The sequence below is a fragment of the Balaenoptera physalus genome (assembly GCF_965194825.1).
Source record: "Balaenoptera physalus genome assembly, chromosome: 13".
NCBI lineage: Eukaryota > Metazoa > Chordata > Mammalia > Artiodactyla > Balaenopteridae > Balaenoptera > Balaenoptera physalus.
In genome coordinates this window covers 18,132,743-18,157,288 of record NC_138892.1, presented here as the reverse complement: position 1 = coordinate 18,157,288, position 24,546 = coordinate 18,132,743, and the positions used below count along the sequence as shown (strand labels likewise).

Genomic DNA, 24,546 nt, shown 5'->3' with positions numbered 1-24,546 from the left:
AGGACACCTTAGACTCTCTTCTCTTTACTTCATGAACATTCGAAAGCCTGCTATCCTGTCAGTTGAATTCAAACCTTGAGTGAGTGCCTGCCTACTATGGGGAAGGCACTGTGCCAAGTACGGGGGTTGCAAAAACCAGCCCCCAGAGTGAAAATGACTGTGGTGGAGAGAAAAGAGCATGAGGACATAAGTCCTGGACTAGCTCTCAGACCTTTGGCCACTCACTTATCCTTGGTTTACTCATCTGCAAATGGAGATGATAATATGTATCCTCCCAAAGGGTTAGTAAGAGGATTAATGAGAACATGTAAAGCTCCTGGCACAGAGGTGCTCACTAAGTGACAGTTCTGAGAGTGGAGACATGTAAACAGACAGCTTTACTGTAGCTTGACATAAGAAATAAAGGAGTGACTAATTCTGTTTGATCAGAGAAGGCTTCACAGAGATCATGGTCCCCCAAGCAGGATTTCAGGTAGTTGCTTCATGGATGAATTCTGACCTGGTTCTTGTCAGAAAATTAATCTTTTTTTTTTTTTTGTCCCTAGAGCATGTTCCTTTTGCCTTTTTTTTTAGCCCATACCTCACTATACATTATTGACTAGTAAGACAAACAATAGATTTGGAGATACGCACACCTAGATTTATATCCAAACTCCAACACACCTGCTTTGTGACCTTTGGCAAAATTCTTAACTTCCTGGAATTTCTGTTTCTAATTTTATAATATGGGTGTAATACTTGGATGATTTTAAAAATTAACTGAGAATGTAGGGGAAAGAGCCATACACTTAGCTGCCTTGGGAACCCCAAACTGAATCCAGCATATATTTATAGTTTCATCTCCCCTTATGTTTCTGCATGTCATGCAAAAACACACCATTTCTTTCCTACTACTGTGTCTTTGTACCTATTGCTCCCTCTGCCTAGAAAAATTCTGTTCAAGAGTTGAACAGCATCGTGGTAAGAGCCAAAGGCTGGGCATCAGTCTCAGCTCTGCCAGTTATTAGCTAGGTGACCACGGGAAGATAATTTTCCTCTTTATATCTCGGTTTTTTTCAGATATCTGTAAAATGGGGGAAACAATGGTATCTCACTCATTGGATTATTGTGAGGATTAAATTAGCCATGTAAAGACCCAAGTTTATGCCTGGCATATGGTAAGCACTGAAAAATTCTTAGGTATTACTCCCACTGCCATTACTACTACCTTTATTATTCCTCCAGATATGGTTCAAATATCACCTGCTTCCCCAATTTCCCTACACCATCTATTTGCTTGACCTCTGTGAAGTTGATGGACCACCACATGTTCTAGGCACACTCCTAGGCATATTACAGATGTTACTTTACTCAGATCACCCAATATGTTCTCAGCCACCCTCTGGGATTGATCAAATTCTTGAAGGTCAGATTCACCTTTATAAGAGGACTGAGAATCTTTGACAGTTACCATGTAAAGACTCTTTTTCCTTTCCTCTTAGAAAAAGTTGAAATCTACAGGTTAACTAGTAATATCCCCACTGTACAGATCGAGTCTTTTGACAAACATTTTTTGAGCAATTACGAAGTGTGGGCACTGTATTAAGTGCTGGGAACACTGTGGTGAACATAAATAATCCTGGTCCCTGCCCACATGTGGCTATTTACATTTAAATTAATTAAATATAAATAAAGTTTAAAACTCAGATCAGCACTTGCACTAGCCATATTTTCCAAGGATTAAACAAGGAGAAATCAGATGGAGATGCTGGGGATTGAACCCAGGACCTCATACATGCAAAGCATGCACTCTACCACTGAGCTACATCCCCATATGCTCTAGTTATGTTTTATTTGCTCAATAACTACATGTGGTTAGAGGCTATTGGGTTGGACAATGCTAATATAGAATATTTGCATCATCATGGGAAGTTGTATTGAACTAAGCTGTTCTAGAGGGGGAGGCTGACATTGATCAAATAACCATACTTAAAAATATAACTGCAATTGTGGTAAGTACTAATCAGAAAGAATACATGGTAACACAAGAGCATTTCATAGGGGGATTTGGCTTATGTGACTAAGACATGTTTGAACTAAGATGTGTTGAGTGATTGGGAGTTAGCAAAGCCTGTGGTTAGATTAAAGGGATTGAAAAAAGGCTAATGTCTGGGGCATAGAGACGGTGGGAAGGTTTGGGTGAGATAAAGAGGTAGAAGGACCACAGAGGACCTTGTAGAAAGAAGATGAGAAAGCGGAGAGGCTTAGTAATTTGACTGTCTAATCAGTGATGGAACCTAGATTTGACTTAAGTCTATGCTGCATAATAGATGTATATTCAAAGTACTTTGCCTCTGTAATTTACAGATCTCATCTTGCTCCTTTCCTCTTTGGAAATCACCAGATTTCCTCTACTAGATTATTTCTTCAGCATTAGAACATGCTATAATAACTTCCTTCTTAGACAAAACAAAAAACCCTTCCTACATCCATCTTCAGCTACTTTCCCATTGTTTTCTGCTTTTATAGCAAAACTCCTTGAAAGAGTTGGCTATACTTACTACCTCCTTGTCCTTTTTTTCTGTTTCTTGTTGAACCGCCTCTACTTAGACTTTCTTTCCCCCCATCATTTTCAGTAAAGTCAGCAATAACTTCCATGATTCAGTCCTTATCTTGCAGGATTTCTCAGCAGCACCTGATATAATTGATCTTCCTCCTTTTCGAAGCACGTCTTCCTTGGCTTTTGATTTAGCACATTCTCTTGGTTTTCCTCCTACCTCCCTTCTCAGCCTCCTTTGCTGGACCCTTCTCCTTTGCACTTTGCCAGGGCTCAGTCCTGGACTGTCTTCATTTCTCTAAATGCATTAGCTTACTAGGTAATTTCATCCAGTCGCATGATGTGATGGCTGATTTTATGGTACCCAGTTGTTTGGTCAGACACCAGTCTACATGTTGCTGTGAAGGTATTTTTTAATGTGATTAACACTGAAATCAATAGACTTTGAGTAAAGCAGATTACTCTCCATAATGTGAGTGAGCTTCCTGCAATCAGTTGAAGGCCTTAAGAGAAAAGATTGAGGTCTCCTGCAGAGGAAAGAATTGTGCCTCCAGACTGCCTTCAGACTCAAGACTGCAACATTAAGACCGCTGGAATTTCCAGCCTGCTGACCTGTTCTGTAGGTTTCAGACTTGCCAGCCGCCAAATGCTGTGAGTCATTCTCTCAGAATAAATCTTTCAAACTTCCCTGGTGGTCCAGCGGTTAAGACTCCACGCTTCCAACGCAGGGACGGCATGGGTTCAATCCCTGGTTGGGGAAGTTCCGCATGCTGCGCAGCCAGAAAAAAAAAAAAAGAAAGAAAGAAAAAAAATCTCTCTCTCTCTCTCTGTTTCTCTGGAGAACCCCAACATTATCTACAATGCAATATCCATGGCATTAAATACCTTTTATATTTGACTAACAATTTTTATTTCTATCCCTGACTTCTCCCCTGAATTCCAGATTTGCATACCAACTACCTACTCAAAATCTCCATTTGGAAAACAGTAGGTTTCTCAAACCATACTATGCATTTGTCCCAAACTATTGCTTTCCATCTCTCCCATTCCCATCTTTTCTCCTCCTCCCTGAGTATCCCCCCTTTTCCTTAGGGAGTGCCCCCACCTACCCAGTTGCCAAGGCCAAAACCCTGGAGTCATCGTTGATTCTTTTCTTTCTTTTACACCCCTCGTTCCAGCCATCTGTAAAACTAATTAGGTTTATCTTCAGATACATGTTCTCACCTCCCTAATCCAAACCTTCATCATCTCAGCTTGGACCACCACGGTAACTTCTTGACTGGCCCGTGTTCCTCCACTTTGAGTCCCTACCTTAGTCTCTTCTCCACACAGCAGAGCAATCCTTTAAGGATACAAACTAGATCATTTCCCTCTCCTCTCTTGTGACACTTTGGCTTCTTATCACATTAAGAATGAAATCCAAAGTTTTGACTATGGCCTTTGGGATCTGACCCCTGGCTACTCCTCTGACCTCACTACCTACCACTTTCTTCCTCACTCACTGAGCTGTAGACACATTGGTTCCCTTGCAGATCCGTGGACAAATCGGGCAGGCTCCCAGCTTAGGGAGCTGTCTCCTGTTACCTCTGCTTAGAAAGATTTCCCCCTCTTAAGTCTTGCTCCTTCATTTCACTCTGGTCTCTGCTCGAGTGCCACGTACTTAGATCTTTCCTGACCTCCCTACCCTACTTTATTCTCAGGGTACAAAGAATTCTTTCCAAAAAAAGTTTTTTTTCCCCCTGTGAGGGGAGAAATGAAGTTGGGTGGTAACTACAGGGATTGGGCATATGGGATCTTGGGAGACTTTTAAAAGTGGGAACATTACAGTGTGTTTGTATGATGATGGGAATGATCAGGTAGAGAAAAAGAAACTGATGATGCCAGAGAGGGAGGCTAACGGGAGGAGTGAATTTATCGAAGATTGAGAAGTCAAGAAAAGATGAAAATCTGCACACAAGTGGAGAGGCTGGCCTTCATTAAATCAAGAGCGAAGGCAGGGTATATGGCAGCTTGGTGGTTGAGATGGAAGTTGGTGGGAGTTTGGGACTTCCTGGACAGTCCAGTGATTAAGACTCTTGATCCCAATACAGGAGGCATGGGTTTGATCCCTGGTGGGGGAACTAAGATCCTGCATGCCGTATGGCACAGCCAAAAAAAAAAAAAAAAAAGGAAATAAGTGGAGAATTCTGTCTGGTTGATTCTCTTTTCTTAAAGTAGAAAGCAGGTTATGAGCCAATGGCAAGGTGTAGGTGTTGTCGACTTAAAGAAAAACACACAACCTAGGAGTTGTGAGTTTAAGTTTTATTAAGGGTCTTATTGAGGACTATAGCCCAGAGACAGCGCTCAGTTAGCTCTGAGGAGTTGCTCCAAAGAAGTAGGGGAGAGACCCGTTTGTATATGATTTTTTTTTTTTTTGGCTAGGAAATACACACTGTCAAGCATACATCTTGGTAAAAGATTACTGCTCATCACAAAGAACAGAATCTCAAGTTAAGTGCTTATCTAAGTACGAGAAGATGCAAGAATCTGGGGTCGTTGAAATTCTTCCTGAGATATACATCTAGCTATTTAAGGGCCTGTTTATCTAAAGCATGGAGTGCTTCATCCCGTTTCCATCCTAAATTCCTCTCAGGTTGGTGGGCAACTGAATTGGGTTCCGACTTAACCCTTGTAGAACTGGGTGGTGAGTGTTGGCGAGGGGGAAATTTCCCAGTCTACCCCTCTTGAGTTCTTATAGCTGGACCAATAATAAAATTGACACAAGACCGATTAACAGGAGAAAGAGAAACAAATTTTAATTCATGCGCATGGAGATCCCATAGAAATGGTACCCAAGAAGTGGCCAAAGCAGGCAGCTTTTATACTTTTTTAGACAAAGAAACAATACATTTGTGAGGAATTGACAGGACAAAGAAACTTAGGTTTTGGGTGCCCAACTAGTGACAAATATCAGCAGAGTTTGGGCTTGGCGTAGTATATTAAAGAAGTAATGAGTTTGTTTATATAGTCTTCCTGGCCCCAAATTCCCTATCTTTTGCATTAAGGCTGTCCTTCTACCTCTAGATGCAAGGAGTGCACATTTCATGTGAGTGACTTATTTCCTATTTTCAGTGAGACAGAAAGGAGAGTCAGAGTGTCCCTCTTGCGTTGGCTGTTTCTTTTTTCTTTTCTAATTTATTTATTTAATTTATTTTTATTTTTGGCTATGTTGGGTCTTCGTTGCTGTGTGTGGGCTTTCTCTAGTTTCGGCGAGCGGGGACTGTTCTTCTTTGCGGTGCACAGGCTTCTCATTGCGGTGGCTTCTCTTGCTGAGGAGCTTGGGCTCTAGGGGCGCAGGCTTCAGTAGTTGTGGCTTGCGGGCTCTAGAGCACAGGCTCAGTAGTTGTGGCGCACGGGCTTAAGTCGCTCCGCAGCATGTGGGATCTTCCTGGACCAGGGCTCGAACCCGTGTCCCCTGCATTGGCAGGAGGATTCTTCACCACTGCACCACCAGGGAAGCCCTAAAGTGAAATTACTTTTAATTTCTGTGTTTTCTCCAGCAATGTTTTCTGGTTAAGTAGGGTACAGTATATGCGGACATCTAGGTTTAACAAGGGTGGCCCTTGCCAAGTCAGTACAATTGAGGAGTTTGGACTTTATTTAGAGGTTCCTAGAGAACTACTGGAGGTTTGCGCAGAGAAGATCTGGGTGTCAGAAAGGTGGTTCTAGCTCAGTGTGTATGTGTGAGAAAGGCTTATTGAGGAATGGTAGTTTAGTGCAATAGGACCCTTCATTGAACACCTGCATAGACCTGTTAATAGTGTCCTTAGATGACAGCTCAGGAACAGAGGGTCTTTTCCAGCATTTTCTGCATACTTACTATATATAACAGGTTCTGGGAGGGCATGATAAATCAAGCAAGGTTTTGCCTTCTCAAAACTCTCTTGGATTTAGGTGATTTGTAATTATTTTTAGGTGTTTGGGGACACAGAAGAGAGAAGGAGTGATAAACACAGGGTAGAAATCAGGCAAGCCCTCCCACAGGAGATGACATTTCAGATGAGCTTTGAGGGAGTAGGCCCTTGGGGGGGAAGATAATTTTAGGCAGGAGGAATAACATGAACCCAGTCAAGAGATGCAAGATGTACCACTAGAACAAATGCTGCATGATGAGAAATGGGGGAGGGGTGTGTGTGTGCCAGCGAGCGGCTCTTCTTCCATTAACCAGCAACTAAATAGAACTAAGGCATTCTATTTCCTGACAAGGGTAAGGCATCTGGGCCCTGAACTGTAGCAAGAATGGTTTGAAAGGAAAGTGAAGCTTTTTTTTAACGGTGATTTTTTTTTTTTAACCTAAAAAATAACTACATGGAGCTACTCTCGGGATTTGTGCTATAATCTGCTCACTTAAGAACAGTTTGAAGTTAAAATGCCTTATCTAGCCTTTTCTGGAATGCCATTAGAAAATGTTAACTATGGTAACTCGGACCTGTCTGTCCCTGAAGGCTCTTAGAAGTCAACCCTTATCACTTGCTTTTAGCACATTAAGTTAAATGATTTTAAAGTCCCTCTGTATCCTAAGACGTGCTTTTGCAATAAACTGTAGCTTCTATGGATGTTTAAGAATGTAGAGTTACGATGCCAGCTCATTGGTTGTTTTGTGTAGATTAAATGAAAGAAGGCACGTAAACTGGTTAGTACAAAGCTTGGCACAGCAGCTGGGAGTAAATGGTAAGTTCTCTCCCTTAATCCCAGCTGTCTTTCCTTCACATTTTTCTTTCTTTGCTTCCTAAGTCATCTTGTTTCCTGAACACCTATGTGCTAGACCCATCTTCTCTTCTAAGGACCCCAGAATCAGGTTAGGCACTCACATAAATAACCACCAAACAGGGAGAGTGTCAGTTTAGCATCTTGTAGGGTAACAAAACTTTCCAGCCCCAAATGTGTCTCTTTGGTTTGAGGATGATTTGGGGCTGATTATTTTTAAGAAACAAAACCTCAGGAAGAACTTTCTACCTTCTCCCCTTAACCGCCTAAAGGGCCTATCCAGGAAGAACAATTATCACCGTAGAAAACTAAAGTATACCATGAACTAGGTGTGGTAGACTAGGGGCACTCAGCAAGGCCTGTTTGATCAAAGTTCTCTCTGGGTCCCATTGTGTCTGCATGACTCAGCAAACATTTGTTTATCAAACATTTGCTCATTTTCATCTTCCTGTAAGTTGCCTTCCCTTTGAAGTCCAAAACGCTTACCCTCTTCTCCTTCGCTGGGAAGGTATACAAGCTTCAGTCGCCTGACTTGTCCTTGGACCTCATATTCTGCTCTTGCTCCGGTACGTATGTAATTAAATTTGATTTTCTCCTGTTAATGTGTCTCATGCCAATTTAATTCTTAGACCAGCTAGAAGAACCTAGGAGGCTTTAAAGGTTTTTTTCCCTCCCCCACAATGTGTAGAGTGTGTGTGTGTGTACACGCGTTCTGAAACTGAGAGGCTGCAACAAGCCTCTGCCTTGCACCTGGGAGGGGACTCAAAAGGAGCAAATTGTGGCTTCACGGAGCCTTTAGAAACCAGCAACCTGAGCGTGTTTCAGTTTGGCAGTATCCAGACGAAGAAGTGGGAAAGACATTCATTTATTTATTTATTCATCAAATATTCATAGCCACCTACTAGCGCAAGGTGCTGAGTAAGAATATGAGTAAGAGCAGGGAAGTATGAGAGAGTGTGGCTCACTTGGGCAGCTGGCTGCAGGTGCCTGGCATGGCTGGAGTTAAATATACTCAGTTTTCCTTAAACAACATGACGAACCAAAATCTGAGTGGGATAAGGAGGAAGTACTATAAAGCGAAGTTACGTGTTGGTGAAAATTTGTCACTTCTTTTCAGAATTAGTCAGGATGGACTAGAAGTTTTTTTTTTAAAAGCCTAATCGCTTCCTTTAGGGAATCGCCAGACTGACAAATCCATTACTTTAGGGCAATGGGTCCCAAACTGCTGTTCACTAGAATCATCCAGGGAGTTTTAAAAACCTCAGATGGCCAGGTCGCACGCAATACCAATTACATCAGAGTGTCTAGGGGTGGGAGCCAGGCGTCAGTATTTTTGAAGATCCTCGCATGATTACCATCAGTAGCAAAGTTCTGGAGTCACTGCCCGAGGGCATAGTCCAGTTTTGTTCAATTAAGGCACACCCTTTTGGTTCCGGTTCCCAACATTCCTTAAATTGTTTCTGCTCCTTTCTTGCTTTGGGGGCGCTGTGAGCAGGAAGAGGATGTGCTGTCACCCAATTAGGAGATCCCACTTTGCTAAGCCCATCAGCCTAGTTGCCAGTGCTGCACGAGGAGTGGATTTTTGCTTTGTCATTCTGACTCTGGCGGTTTGCCCGCCCATTCAGAGGAGGGCGTGGCTTCTCGGAGCTACTGGGAACCCGCAGCCCTTTCTCTTCAGTTTGCTTCAGTCCCGCATTGCACCGGAGCGGCAGGTGCTGGGACGTCTGAAGGAGCGCCTGGTGCCCAAGGACTCGCGTTCGTGTAAGCTTCGGGTTTACTGAAAACGGAGGAAGCCCCAGGCCCCTGGGCTGTGAGCACTCTGGGCCGAGAGCATCCTCCTGCCGGGTGCCTTGTGGATGCAGGGGAAGGGGAGACGTTTGAATGCGTGTCTGAGTAGGGCCGAGGTTTCTCTAAGTCGGGTGAGCTTCTTGGCGGGGTTCATTGTTTCGCCCGGGTCGGTGAAAGCTTGGCGTGTTGGTAGGTGAGACCGGCCCCCTGTCGGCTGGTGGTTTCCTGTCTCTAGCTCTTCTTTATAGAGACGGTTTGCAGAATATCGGAGAAAATGGTTTTTGTATCATTTCTTAATGCACGAGTCTTGAAATGTAGGTGATAATATGATGAATAGATTGACAGAACCTTGTCAGCAATAAGCGAGTATAACGATTAAAGGATGCCTTTCGAGGAATTTTCACACCACTGAATCCTCAGAAATTGTGAGAGATTGGCAAATCACGTGTGCCTCCGTGTGTTCAAGTGCGGAGACCAAGGCTTAGACTCCTGTGACTTTCCCTAGGCTGTTAAAGGAGACAACTAAGAGGAACCGGTGCTTATCTCACTGTATCAGGCAGTACAGGGTAGGGGTTAAAGGCTACAGTGCACTGCCTTGTTTGAATCCTGGCTCTGCTGTTGACTGACTAGCTGCTTGAATTTGGGTAGGGAAGCTTTTCTGTGCCTCAGTTTCCCTATTTGTGAAATGGACCTGATTGGACCTACTTCAACAGGGTAGTTATGAAGATTAAGTATTAACATATGCAAAGCACTACAGAATCGTTAGCTGCTATTACTATTGTTATTGTCAAACAACTATACTTTTGGGGGCTGGTGTGGTTTTTGTCTCATGAATGGACCTGATGTCAGTATAACTAGAGTCTATTTTTAATTCTCACTGACTCATTCTCTACCTGAGTTCGCCCGTTTGTAAAATTGGACCAGTTGCACCCAGCATGTCATTTAGGGTGTCGCTGTATTATTTCAAGGTTCTCAAATAAAAGCACCCCAAGTGGGCAGTGTTCTTAATTTTGCCTCGAGGTTTCAAATTTCAGAGAAACTTTGGAAGTTGGTTTTTTGGCATTCTGTGTATACGATGCAGAGTTTAAAGGAAGATTAAGTTGGGAGGTGTTTTATAAAAGCTGAGATAATTAATTGTGCCTTAAGCTTGCTTTTGAGGCTTTTCTGAATTCCAGACATACTGGGAAAGTGGGACGTGTATTTTAGTGAGACTTGCTCTTCTTCCGTTCCGGCCGGACTCGTGGGGTTTGTAGTTGGCCTCGAGGCCATGTTTCCAGCCCGCGTGTAGGTCCGGACCCGAGCCGGCGGCGGGCCTTAGTCAAGGTCAGGGCCGGGGCTGGGGCCTGGGCGGTCGCCCGGGCGAGTGCAGTTTGGGACGCGGAAGCCCCGCCCCCGCCGCGCACTTCCCGCCGCGGCCGCGGGCGGAAAGACTGACCGGATCCGCTCTGCTTTTGCGCCACAGAGAACGGGCGGGGCCTCGAGGGAGCGCTCTGCGAACTGACCTGGGAAAACCGACGTACCCGTTGTGTTTGTGAAACGGAGAAAGCTAGGCGGCCATGGTCCAACCCTGAAGGTAGGTGGGGGACCTTAACGTCTCTTTTGCCGCCTGAACTGCGAACGAGCTCATCGATCCGGTCGTGATCTCAAAGCCAGGGTGATCGTGAGCGAACCTCCAAACGGAGCACATCCTTAGAAAACGACAAAGAAACGTGGGGGCCAGCTCACGTGTTAATCGACGTGGATGAGACACACATTTCAGAAGTGGGAAGCTTGGAAGGGCAGACGGACCTATTTTCATCTTTTAAAATAGGTTTTTTAAAGTGTCCTTTTTCTTTCCTTCCCAGTAAATCCAAATAACTTAAAATTTTTTAGCAGCAGTGTAAACTGCTGAAAGTGAGTCGTTTATAGACGTACTGAGAAAAGTGGGTCAGGAAATGCTTTATCTTTGTCCGTCCCTACCGTCTTCCTCTTTAATTCTCGGGGAGGGAAACCCAGAAACCCCGGAACCCCAGGCTCAGGGGAGAGCAACCAGCAAGCTCCTAGAGTGAGTTCATTTCCCTTCAGGTATCTCTTTTCTAGCCCAGAGTTAACACCTGGGTAGAGGGGAAGAAGAGAAAGAAGTCTTTCCTTTGGGTGGTGGTGAGCGTGGTGGCAGCCCTCCCTTAGGATCATCCACTGAGGGGTGGATGGGTCATGGCCCGCCATACGGGCAAGATGCTGGGAGGCTGGGTGCACATTTAGGGGGGGGATATGCAACGTGGATGACCAGGTTAGAAAGCCTCAGAATCCCATCACCTTGATACATCTGCTTTAACTTTTGCTGATTTTTTCGTCCTCCTTGTCTGTTTGTATCAATGTAATGTTCAAGAAATGGATCTCATACTTGAACATTGCCTTCTTAGAAGTAAGCCTGAGGCCTCAGTTAAATGTAACAATGTATTTTGATGTGTGTGTGTGTTTAGGAAGGTTATAACAATTTGTATGTTTATTTACTACCTTTTCTTTTAAAAGAATCTTAATTACCTTTTTGAAGAATGGGTATAAGAAATGGAGATAGACTTCAAAGACAAATAATAAATTAATGGAAAATAATTAAAGGAGATTAAGGCTTTTAGCTTGATATAAAATACACTGTGTTACTCAGACCTTTAGTTTGCAAGTAAAATGAGACAGAGTCCTGTTAATATTCTTTCCTGTCTGATCTTTTTTCCACCTGTGTCATAAATTTGCACTTAAAAAGCTGTATAGGCATTTGATCTTTATATAAATTCTACAGATGGTCCTAGTTTTAACACCAGTGGGAGTAAAAAGTAAAATCACTTTTTTATAAGCTTTGCACCCACTTTATTGGTAAGATCTGATGTTCTCAATTCTTTATGATCATAGTTAATTTCAGACATTTAGTGAGGTGCAATGCCATGAATGAAAAGCCTACCACCAAGTTATAATTAAATTTAAAAAAATGATTTAGTACATCTCCTTTAAGTAAACTTACCACTCTCCTTTGTATCATTTGATATATTTTTGGTTTTTAATGAGTACTAAGATGTGGAAGAAGACACAACAAGGTAAGGCTACTGCTTTGAAATGTTTGTGAATTTCTAGATAATTGTTGCCCACATTTGGGACTAAATGGTAGGTCTTGAAATTCTTTAGGGAACCTTGGGTTTGAGTGGAGAAAGGCATTTATTTAGTGGGGAATTGAGTGCTTATAGGATTAGTGTTATAATCCTGAAGTCCACACCATAAAAAAGGTTAAGATTTCCTGCTTTAGTTGCAACCTAAATAATGGAGAGGGAGGGAGCTCGTTAAAACATGTGCTTTTCTTTTCTCCTCTTATTATTGTTTTTTCCTTTGTCTTCCTTTCTCCTCTATAAATAGCAGCAGCAGCAAAACCTGCCTTGTTTTCACAGCGTACTATGGAAGACCAGGGAGTACAGCCCTATTACTAGGAACTGATAAATTTAGATGACTACCTACAGGATGAAGGCTTTAAAGAAGTGCCTTTCAAAAAACTGTAGACTATGGACCACCTGCACAGAGTCCCCTGGAGTGCTTGTTAAACACACATGCTTGGGCTTTACCTGAGATCTTGTTCATTAAACCCTCTGTAAGGGACTAGGTTCTGCCTTTTAATTTATTTTAAACAAGCCTCCTCAGGTAATTCTTATAACTATCACGTGTGAGACTTACTTTAATGTATAAGGTAGTTTGGTCACGATTAGTTGCTAAATAATTAGAATCGAGGAAAACCAAACAAAAGATTACTGTTTAATATCTAAAAGGTGTTTGAAGATGGCAAAGAGTAACTTAACAGGCAAGTAACACTTTCTACCTGAATAGAAAAATGGGGAACTATGCTATCTGTGGTCAGGGCCTGTATGTGCATGTGTGAAATTAGCACTAGCTAGCTACTAAATTCTAAACTATGAATATAGTTCCTGTTGCACAAAGACATACGGCTTTCATAAACATTTTAGTTCTTAAGAGCAAGCTTGCAAATTTTCCTACAGGGACTCTTTCTTATGTGTAAATCAGTGTCTCCAGGATTCCAGAGTTTTGAAACCACTCATATAAAATGAATGCCTGTCGGTGGTATTGAGAGGTAAAGCAAAGTGAGTGAAAAAGTGCTTACTGGAATACAAAGTGCCAGACATAGTTAAGACTTCAGTAGTTTGAGATAATAGTCTTGGGAGATTAAGACTAAAACTTGCAACATGGGACTTAATTTCTTCCAGGCAATAATAGGAGAGAACACGGACACAAAGCGGTGCATGATTAACATCCAAGGGAATCATGGAGCCAGTGTGGGAGGAGCTCAGAGGTGATGGTGTTGTGGTCAGGCTGGGGGCCCCCCACATTCTGGGCCCGGGGTAGGCACTGAAACAGGCAGGTCTCCTCTCAAGCCTAACTTCTAAAAGTTACCAGAAACCAGACTCCTAACTGAATAGACATCGGGAAATGAGTGGTAATTTAATAACTCTCTGACCATTCCCTTTCTTTCTTAATACTCTACCAAAACAGGCAGAAAACTTGATTCTCTCCGCAGATAATCCCTTCCGGGGAGATTAGGAGTGTATGTGCTTTTTGGCCTAGTTAAGGTTGAGGCCTAAGGAGAATTGAAGGACTGCTTTGACTCTGGTTTATTTAAGAAAGTAAGAGTAAGGACTAACAGTGTTTACAAGAGGCATAGATTGTTAGTGCAGCAAATAAATTTATTTGGTGCTGATTATATAGTAAAATTTTTGCTAGCTGTGAATGCATGGTGAGACCCAGTGCCTTTTCCTCCCGCTTTAACCAGGTGACAACACAAACCTCTTCTTTGCTGTCTGTCAGTCCTTGTACAGTGGTGTCACTGTTCTGGTCCAGGCTTCAGATTTCCTCTCACCTTTCCTGTCTGTTCATTTACCAGGGCCTGTTTCCCATACAGGTGCCCACTTCTTCTATTAACTTTTTGCCCAGGCTACTTGAGGTACTGTTGCCTCCTACCTGAACGGTCGCTAACTGGCTGCCCACTTCTCATCTCCCTGCCCTTGCAGTCCATCTGCTGCAGAACCATCTTCCTGATTGCTTCTTTGCTGCCCCCAGATCTGCATCCAGGATGAGTATGTATTTCTTAACTTGGTTTTCCATGTCCTCCAGGGTCTGGCCCCAACCTGCTTTTCTGGTGATCTCGTGCTCTGCCCCCTTTTACCTCTACTGGAAGCTTGTGGGAATACTGTTGGAGCTGTGGTCCCTAAAATTTCCCTCCTTTGTTCTGTTCTTCATTTTCTTTCCTGACTTTTCTTCCTGCTCAGACCCACTTTTCCAACTGCCTACCTGTGTCAGAGTACAAGGCCAGATTTGCCTGTTCTCTCCCTCCTCTGCTCCCGCAGCACTCCCACAAATCCCTGTCTCTGGGAAAGGAGGAGTCCTGCCAATATCAGAAGTGAAGAGTTAGACTTATTCCTTGTGCCTATGATTCTAGATCTGCCTTAGAGCTCATCAGATATTTAAATGAATGTCTGTCAATGATAGCAGCTACCATTTATTGAACGTCTGCTGTGTGCTAGCCTCTAAATGCTGTGGAACCTAGTTGATTGAAATCCTTCCAGTAGTAGTCCTGTGAGGGAGGTGGTGTGATCCATTTTTACAGATGAGCAAATGGAGGCCCTCAGATCTTAAGGAGTACGCCCAGATGACACAGCTAGTAAAGCAGCAGAGCCAGGATGGAGCGCAGGCCTGTCTGTAAAGTTCACTCTGGTGTTCTCACACTTCTGGCACTTGGCTCTGTGTTACTGCTATTGGGATGCGCGCCTGATCTCCCTGGTGTGATTGTGTGCTCATGATTCACGGCTGAGCCCATGCAAATCTTGGTATTCCTAGCATAGCTCTGGCAAATTGGCGTTTGTGCATAGCATGCTTGCTGAGTGGAACTGCATTCCTCTGTGCCTGCTAAATTATACCCTCCTTTAGGGTGAAAATGATTTATCTTTGTATCTTCCATGTATTATTTTAACACCTAGTATGCACTCGGTAAATAACCTGTGGAATGAATGGTGGATGGTAGGGCCGGAGGACTGACTTCAGTGAGGGATTTAGCTACAAGGTGTCTGATTTGGTGAAAGTGGACTGTCTCTGTTAGCGATTAAGCCCCAAGTATAATAGTTCAGGAGAGGTTCTAGGCAGCATATAAAGCAGTTCAGACTTTTAAAAGAGCTGTGTGATAGCGGCACTGTCCATCTTCAGTTTATGTAGCTGTGTCCAGGTCAGTTGAGAAGAAAGTCACATTGTGTCTATTTAGCTACTGTTTATTGAGCCCCTGTGTTCTCGATGTTGAGCTAGGCTCTGTCTTTGTTATCTCTAACTCAAGCCTGTAGGGCAATGTATATATTTTAAAATACCTTTGTCAACAGATGTTTGTATATGATTTTTTACAAAGAGTCGTGGCCGCTCTGTATATGACACAGAAGACATCGGATAGAAGACATTTACAGAAGAGGAAACTCAAACTCCAAAGAAAGCACTAGTTTTGATTTTAACCCAGGGCTCCAGAGCTGAGTTTTTTCAAGGCTGCCTCCTTTAGAAGCCGAATACCCAGTGCTTTCCTACCCTTAGTCTATCAGAATGATGCTCCTGGTCATTGCTGACTTCTGAGGTGTCCCAAGAGAGTCGATAGTGGCTCTTACAACAGGAAAGGTTCTATTCTCATCTCATACCCTTGTTTATGTTAGTTCTTCAGGCTTGGCAAGTCAGCCAGCACTTGGTTTTCTGAAGTGTCAGTTAAATATATGACTTTCAACCACAGAGCAAGGGTGGAAGTTTTATATATTCTAAAGTATTTCAGTGGGCAGGTCCAAATTATTTTGTGGGGCTTGATTGTCATTTTATCTTCTACTTCAACTAACAGTAAAGCCTTCTTATTTGAATAGAACAGTTATCCAAAGCCTCTTTTAGATACCAGGTTTTTTCAAAGAACCTGCTGAAGTCCAAGGAGCCATTTATGAGAAAAATATACATAAAGAATTGTGCGGGAATTCCCCGGCAGTCCAGTAGTTAGGACTCTGGGCTTGCACTGCAGCGGGCACAGGTTCGATCCCTGGTCGAGGAATTAAGATCCCACATGCCACGTGGCACAGCCCAAAAAAAAAAAAAAAAAAAATTATATGCCATTTAACTGACATTAGAATTTAAATAAACCCACACTGATTAAATTTAATAAATTTTCCAAAAAAAAAAGGAATTTTGCATATAATCTCAGACTCTTCATGGCCCTGATTCAGAATTTCTAGTAGAGTGGTTTACCCTTCAAAGTGCTATACACAGTTCCATTAGTCGAAGCCTTAGTAGGTTTTTAAATTTTATTATATGACAAATTTCTTTTCACTGGTATTATTATAGTGAGATATATTTCCCTGTCTTCCTTATGGATATTTAGCCTTTAAAATATTTTTCTGTTCCTAAAACAACATCCCAGGAGTGAAGCTACTGGTTTGTATACACTTTTTTTTTTTCCTATTTAGTGTCTAATGTTTATTAAACACTTGCTCTCTTTGGGATAACTGAAGATTTAAGTATCTGCTCAATAGTTGAAAATATTGTCAGATCTATCATGTAATTCTCGTTCATTCAATACTTACAGTAACTTTATGATGTAAGTAGTAGTATTCTCATCTTACAAATGAGGAGACGGGAGGCTGACAGGTTAAGCAACCTAAGGTAGTGCTAATAGCTAATAGGTCATGAATGGAACCCAGGTTTGCCTCCTTCCACTGTCCATGGTCTTTTCAGAAACTCATTTAAAAAACACAGATATCAGGGCTTCCCTGGTGGCGCAGTGGTTAAGAGTCCGCCTGCCAATGCAGGGGACATGGGTTCGAGCCCTGGTCCGGGAAGATCCCGCATGCTGCGGAGCGGCTGAGCCTGTGCGCCACAACTACTGAAGCCCGTGTGCCTAGAGCCCGTGCTCCACAACAGGAGAGGCCATCGCAATGGGAGGCCTGTGCACTGCAACGAAGAGTAGCCCTTACTCACTGCAACTAGAGAAAGCCCGTGTGCAGCAACAAAAGACCCAACGCAATCTAAATAAATAAATAATAAAATAAATTATAAAAATAAAAAATAAAAAAAAAATAAAAAAACACAGATATCTGCCTTGATCATTGGAAAGTTTACCTTTAATACTGAAAAGCTAAACAAAGCAAAAATATACACACACAAACATAACCTTAAAGGAAATTCAGATGAAAGAGAACATATACCTAACAACCAAGCTACTCCAGCAAATCAAGCTAGGCCTTCACCACATCTCTTCACAGCTCAGTATTAAATCAATACCCTGGCAGGATGAGGGGAGAAAAACTGCTGTGAAAGGAGGAACAGAAAAGTGTCAGGAGGTAGCTAACAGCAGGATAAGCATATCTTTTAGAGTGCGGGACTCAAACCTGACTGGTTCTTGGCTTTGGCTCGGAGGTCTCTTAAATATCTGTTGGTTGTAGATTAATCAGGCAATAAAACCCCACTGGAAAAGATAGTGGGTCCTATGTGACTTTTAAAATTTGACCATAGAGAGACCTATAACCTATCACATTCATCCGTACCACCATGTTTGTGTTGAACACTAGGGGTTGTGGGAAGGAGCTTAAGAATGCTTGGAATGAATGAATCTGAACTTCTAGCAAAGGGACTGAATAATAATACTGGAGGAAAAAAGTGAAGAAAAGAAGAAAGGAAATGGAGGCCCTTTGGAGCCTTTAGCAGCAACTCCTGAAAGAGAAAAAGGGGTAAGAGGGAAGCTAAATTATTTTGTAGGCCAGGTTGTGTGTTAAGGGACCTGAACTAGTCTTACCGCAAGAAGAAGGTAGACTTCAGTGATTTCTTTAAAGTACTCGCACTTTTTGCCTTCTGTTAAGAGTCACAGAGAAGTTTACTGGTATAACAAATTAGGTATTGCTGTGCATTCTTTTTAAGCTGCATTTATATAATTATTACTAGTAATTGGACCTCGGGGTAGAAAATCACCATTTAGTAACTTAAGGATTCACAAGTGTAGAAATCCCGTTCTTCAAATGATCAGGGAAAATCATTAGATTTGAGATTTGTATTTTGTAGCCACATCTAAACTTTGCGCTCTAAAGGCAGATTTTAAAAGGCAGAGTATAATGCAAGTATGACTTTCTGAGGATGACCTAAGTTACATGTTACCAAGGTTCTTATGAGCAGGGATCTAGCAGAGAATAAATTCAGCACTGAAAATCACAACTTAGTAATATGATGCTGGTCTTGATGTGTGCTGTTGCTCCGAGCAAGTTGTGTGGGCTGTTACCTCCTGTGACATCCCTATAAATGATATATTAGTAATACTTTATAAGTAGGTTGGGAGAATTAATTTATTTTTCTAAGGCATTTAAAAATTGTTTGATAAAAGGCTCTGTATGGAGCAAATTGGTGTCGGTCTGTTTTCCATCCTCTGAGCCAGGAGAAAATAGGCACCTTAGGGTGGGAAGGTTGGCTTATCTTTTGGAGTTCTTTTATAAATCGCTTTTATTGAATTTGAAATGGATATCAGAAGCTCCCAAGAATATGGTTAACTATAAAAGCAAACTTTTTTGAACTTGGAACTATGTGTTTTCATCAAAGATTTAAAATGGGTAAGTGTTAGTTTGTAATTGGCCAGACTTGGGGGTAAAATATGGCCCTTTGTTGATCCTGGTCCCCAACTTTTTCTCTTTCTTCATTTCAGAGAAGAGATAAGGCTGACTTTCTGAAAAGCAGTCAACTTTACCTTTTTTTTTTTTTTTTTTTAAATTATTTATTTTTGGCTGCGTTGGGTCTTCATTGCTGCACGTGGGCTTTCTCTAGTTGTGGTGAGCGGAGGCTACTCTTCGTTGCGGTGCACGGGCTTCTTGTTGCGGTGGCTTCTCTTGTGGAGCACAGGCTCTAGGCACGTGGGCTCGGTAGTTGTGGCCCACGGGCTCTAGAGCACAGGCTCAGTAGTTGTGGCGCATGGGCTTAGTTGCTCCGCGGCATGTGAGATCTTCCTGGACCAGGGCTCGAACCCGTGTCCACTGCATTGGCAGGCAGATTCTTAACCACTGCGCCACCAGGGAAGTCCCAACTTTTATTGTCAATGTGTAAGATATATTTCTTCCATTAATCTGTGAAATATTTTGCTCCAAATAAGTTGGCAGTAGGTGCTGGAACAAAGGTTTTCATCTACGCTTACACGTTCAAGTGTGCATACTCAAATGCCTCCATGTGAAAATAGCTTTGCTTGGAAGATTTATAACCAAATTCTTGCTTTAGGGAAGCTAACAGTCTAATAGGGCAGGGTAATGTATATGCACAAGTAACAGTACTGCATGCTGTTTTTGAAAAATGCATGTTTCTTTCTGAATTTTACCCCTACTTAAAAAGAATAATGGTGAACGAATAGTAATATAACTATTTTGAAGTAACTTAACATGAGGCTTGGCTGTTCATGTATTTGCAAGAAACTTTATGCTAATGTCAAAGAAAAATGAACCAGTGTAGATGCATAGGAAGGAAGGTAGGGCCAATATACTTCCTGGTGCCTTGAAACCGGAGCTTCAGATGCAATGTGGTGGTCTCTCTCTCTCTCTATCTCTTTCCCTCTCTCCTTCCCCTCTTGTGACTGATGAGCTGAGCCCTTTCTCCAACTGTACGTGATTTCCTAGTGAACTAGGGGGTGTATTTTTCCAACATAGATTAGTCACCCGACTTACAGCATTCACGTTCATATCCTTATAACAGATTGTGTTTAAAATCTTCACAGATTTCTCACCTTTTAGGGTTCAGATTTACTATCCACTCGGAGTCTGTGACCCTCACTTTTGGCAAGCTTCCAAACAGCTCTTTGGCGGAGACCCTGTCCACTTTATTCTTGTACCCTTGGCTGGCGCAGCACCAGAGATCGCTTGCGTAACGCTGGGGGCGGGGGGGGGGGCCCGTGGGTGGGAGTGGGGTAGGGTAGCGCACCTTCCCGCATGCGCCAGTCCGGACCTGGCTTACCCGATGACCCCGCCCCCCACTGGGGTAGGTTAGAGAGGATTTGGCTTTTGAAGGTTTTGAGGGCCCGCCTAGGTAATTAGCACAATTTACATTAGTATAATGACAGAGTTCCAAGCAACCACCTTGCAAATGGACCCTGAGAGTTCAGTTTGTCTGTAATGGAGATACCGCAGGCCTCGATCCTTGGCTTTGTGAGCAGTTTACAATTTAGCCAGATTTAGTTTCCCCCCCTAAAAAGTCTTTTAATCACAGAGCGAAAAAACGGTGCCGCAACATGTGACAGCAAATGTTTTAAAGCGCGGGACGTTTGGTCCCCCATAATTTTGTCATAAGATTGTCCAAGCGTTTCTTTGAAAGCTAGATGACAGTGCCAGTAAACGCCGAAATAGTAGCTGTCGCTTGAACCGAGCGGTGTTACTCTAGGGTGGGGGTGGGACCCATTCTCGCGCGCCTTCTGCGCTGGCCGGGGGCTTGTTCACGAACACTGAGGGGTCTGGCCTCCGCGGGGCGGGGCCGCCGGGAGGCGGGGCGAGCCGGGCGCGGGGCCGCCGGGACTGCGCTAGTGCGCATGCGCAGGCGTCCTCCTCCGCGCCGGCTGACCCCTTGTTTCCGCCGTTGGCCGAAACACTGCGAAGGTCGTTACCTGAGTGTTACCGGTCGCCGACATGGCTGAGGAAAAAGATTGCCTGAGGGGAGACGTAGAGATGGGCGAGGAGCCGGTGGTGACCATTACCGGTGGTGCGTACTCTGGGAAGCAGGCGGCGGCGGCGGCGGCGGCGGAGGAGCCGATGAAGGTGGAAGCGGCGGCGGGGGCTGATGCCTGCTCTGACGACCTTAGCTGTGGGGACGCCGACATCGACCCAAGCCTGCTGGAGCTGGTGGATGAGGAGAAATGCCGGAGTATCCGCAAGCAGTACCGGCAGCTCATCTATAACGTCCAGCAGAACCGTGATGATATAGTGAACACGGCGAGCGAGTCCTTAACCGAGGCTCTCGAAGAAGCCAATGTCCTGTTTGATGCAGTGAGTCGAACGAGAGAAGCGGCCCTCGACGCTCAGTTTCTTGTTTTGGCTTCTGATTTGGGTAAAGAAAAAGCAAAGCAGCTAAACTCTGACATGAGCCTTTTTAATCAAGTGGCATTTTGTGATTTTCTGCTTATATTTGTGGGTCTAAACTGGATGGAAGATGATGGACGTGATGCGCTGAGTGACTGTGATGATAATATAGCTCGCTCTTTTTGGGAGACAGTACAAAAGGAAGCAACGTCGTGGATGCTGCAAGCTGAAACATTCCACTTTATTTTCGGTTCGTTCAAATCAGAGACTTCCGCGCGGAAGCCCCGACTTGAGCACCGGAAAAAAGTTCACAGAATGGAAGAAAACGGGGATATGCCTACAAAGCTGAGGAAGCTGGACCTGAGTAGTAATCAAGAAGCGACAGAAAAAGAAGTAGAAAGAATCTTGGGATTGTTGCAAACGTACTTTCGAAAGTATCCTGATACTCCCATGTCCTATTTTGAGTTTGTGATTGACCCAAACTCTTTCTCTCGTACCGTGGAGAATATATTTTATGTTTCTTTCATTGTAAGGGATGGTTTTGCAAGAATAAGGCTTGACCAAGACAGGCTGCCAATATTGGAGCCCATTAATATTAACCATGTGGGTGAGGGGAATGATTCCAGTTCCCATGGCAGGAAACAAGGAGTTATATCTTTGAGTTTACAGGACTGGAAAAATATCGTGGCAACTTTTGAAATTTCAGAGGCCATGATCAGAAACTCGTACTAAAGATTTTTGTTCTTAGTGTAGGAGACATTTTGTGGTTTTTCTTAAGCATCTCAAAATGGAGAGTAAAATCCAAACAGAAGCACATATTGTATCTCTTGTAAAGTGAAAAAGTATTTTCAAGAACATTAGAAATTGTTCTACTGTGCAGTGTATTTTTCTTGGTAGTTTATAAAGTTGTCATGATCTTCTGTTGCTAAAAAAAATTCACTGGCATGTTCATGGGAAAGTTTTTTTGAATGCTCCTTAAGACTTTAATAATAAAAGTTCTGAATTCCATAAATTAAAAGGTATTTGATAATTTTCCCAAAAAAATTAGTTATGGTGCTCTGTGATACTTACTGCCTTGCTTCCTCTGCTCCAGGGAACCACAGGAATCCCAAATGGGGCTCTTGACCAGGTTGGGGGGAAGAGTGGGTGGAAAAAATGGTCAAGGAAGACTATCTGTAGGGCAGAGCCTAAGTGACGTTAATACTGTTAAAAAAAAAAAAAAATTCAGATGCCACGCTTCATTGCAAAGAAGACTCAGTAAGATTAATGAGTGGGTATCCATATTCTAAATAATTTCTCCTGTGACTGGCCTCAACAAAAGTAGAATATCTCTACTGTAGTAGGTGAGCCATCAACTAAATGCTGGAAGGCGAGTAAATTGGTCAAAGGTAAGGAAGGTAGTCTCGCAGAGAAATATGGAGGCCAAATGCGTGGAATTGTGAGACGTTATGGCTCCAGAGAGACCTGTAAGATTTTTTGGAAGACTACTCCATTTGAATGTTATCCTGGGCAAAAATTGGCATACCTCATCTGTTAGTGTCCTCAGGAGTAGAAGGTAGCCTTTGCCAGATTATTTCAAACACAAAATCTTTTAACATCCAGTTACATAGGCTTTATGTACTGGCTTCATTTCTTCTCTGGCCCCTAGTTTCTGCTGATACAGAGTGTCCCTCAGAATCAGTGATGTTTCATCATGGTAACAGCTTTGAATATTTGTTCCCAACTCCATTTTGATTTCTTAAGTAGGGCTTTAAATGCCTGGAAACTTCCTGTTTAAACTGAAATATGTGATTAATTAATCCAAGCTTTCTTCATTTTCTTCACTTAGGATAAAGCCATAAAGGCTTTTTAGTGTTGTTGCTTGTAATTGTTTTAAGAATATAAATTACCACCGTATTTGGACGCTACTGCTGAAAAGTTGGGTCTTTAAGAAAACAAGTTTTGAAGGTGCAGTGAGCATGCCTATGCTTTCCTTGATCCCTATAGAAACTAAATCTTTGGTAGCAGGGGGTCTTGCCATTAAATCTTATTTGGCAAGTGGATAAGTATCTGCTTTGCATGGCAGTAATGATAAACTTTCCCACTAAGTCTAAATGTAGTACAGGGAAGGGAAATCCAAAGACTAAATGAATGACTTTGAGATCAAGAGAAGATTGAGATTGAGAGGTTCTTCAGTAATAGTGGAGGTTTTTAGCAAACATAGAAATTTCTCATGAAACTGGGCCAATTATTTTCTAAAGTAGTCAATTTTTCCCCTTTTTTACGTGAAGGGATGCTCACCCTTCCCAGTGTCTGCCACCCTTTGATCTAGCTATTGTGGAAGCATCATTTGGTCTCTGATCCTCCCTTTAGCATGCCTCTACCAACCAGGTTCCTTAGGTTTTCCAGAGCTTTGCTGTTTGGGGAAAAGATAATCTTAGTGATAGCAAAAAGATCTTGCCTCAGGTCTACTCACCACCGGTTCTCTCTTTAAATGCCAAGTGCCTTTACTAGGAGTATTTGAAACTTAGTGATGACTAAAAGCATTAACGGAGAATGTGGAGGTTTGGGAGGAAAGTAATCTTCTGGGTCTTCTCTAAAGTAATAGCTGTTAACATAAATCAGGTTGACCACTTGTTTCTACTTTTAATTGGTTGTCATGACACATAGATTGCCTCATCACTTGGAAATTAAAGCGATTGTTTACCTTGAAGAAAAAAGGAAAATTGACCAATAGATAACTCATTTATAGAGATTAGATGTGAACCAAGCTGCAAGTCTGCTGGTTTCCCACTAATATAGTTAGAGTGCCTTATATTTCGCAGGTTCAGTAAAATCAGCTGAACTTCAGGAGAATATTATGGAAATCTTTTAAACTAGGATTTTGTTTTTTGACAGAACCACTCTCTGATCAAAGGACCTGGGATCAGATCCTCTGTAACGTTCTAGTTGGAGACTTTGGGCAAATTATTAAACCCGCAGACCTTTAGATTTTTTATTTGCTAAGTGGGAATAATTACCTGTTCTCTTAAATTTACAGTAAGGATAAAATGACAAAATGTATGTGACAAGTACTTTGAATTAATGGGTGTGGTATAGTGAGAAAAGCAAGAGATTTGTAATCATTTAGATCTGGGTATAATTATTGACTCATGGGCAAGTTTCTTAATCTCTTAAGGGTTTCTTTTTTTTTTTAATTTATTTTCTTTATTTTTGGCTGCGTTGGGTCTTCGTTGCTTCACGCGGGCTGTCTCTAGTTGCGGTGAGCGGGGGCTACGCTTTGTTGCGGTGGCTTCTTTTGTTGCAGAGCATGGGCTCTAGGCACGTGGGCTTCAGTAGATGCGGCGCGTGGGCTCAGTAGTTGTGGCTCATGGGCTCTAGAGCGCAGGCTCAGTAGTCGTGGCGCACGGGCTTAGTTGCTCCGCGGCATGT

At 42.8% G+C, this 24,546-nt stretch overlaps 2 protein-coding genes and 1 long non-coding RNA gene across 5 annotated transcripts in view; all 3 read left to right on the top strand.

Annotated features, from left to right (window-relative positions):
* LOC309640621 overlaps positions 1-24,546 on the top strand; it is a 487,501-nt gene that overhangs the window by 23,666 nt on the left and 439,289 nt on the right. The window lies entirely within an intron of this gene.
* Positions 8,786-24,546, top strand: part of TXNRD1 (thioredoxin reductase 1) — a 61,203-nt gene continuing 45,442 nt past the window's right edge. The window contains exons 1-2 of one of the 3 annotated variants that reach the window (XM_082419466.1): positions 8,896-9,043; positions 10,533-10,643. Coding sequence is in view for 1 of the 3 variants with exons in the window: in XM_082419465.1 (XP_082275591.1) it covers positions 9,139-9,201 (63 nt within the window). In the remaining 2 variants the exon portion in view is untranslated. Of the gene's footprint in view, positions 9,044-9,073; positions 9,202-10,532; positions 10,644-24,546 lie in introns of those variants that run through there. The other 2 variants (XM_082419467.1, XM_082419465.1) reach the window with 2 other exon arrangements.
* Positions 17,191-23,333, top strand: EID3 (EP300 interacting inhibitor of differentiation 3). The gene has a single exon (XM_082419495.1). The coding sequence runs from the start codon at positions 20,746-20,748 to the stop codon at positions 21,865-21,867; it is 1,122 nt and encodes a 373-aa protein (XP_082275621.1). The 5' UTR covers positions 17,191-20,745; the 3' UTR covers positions 21,868-23,333.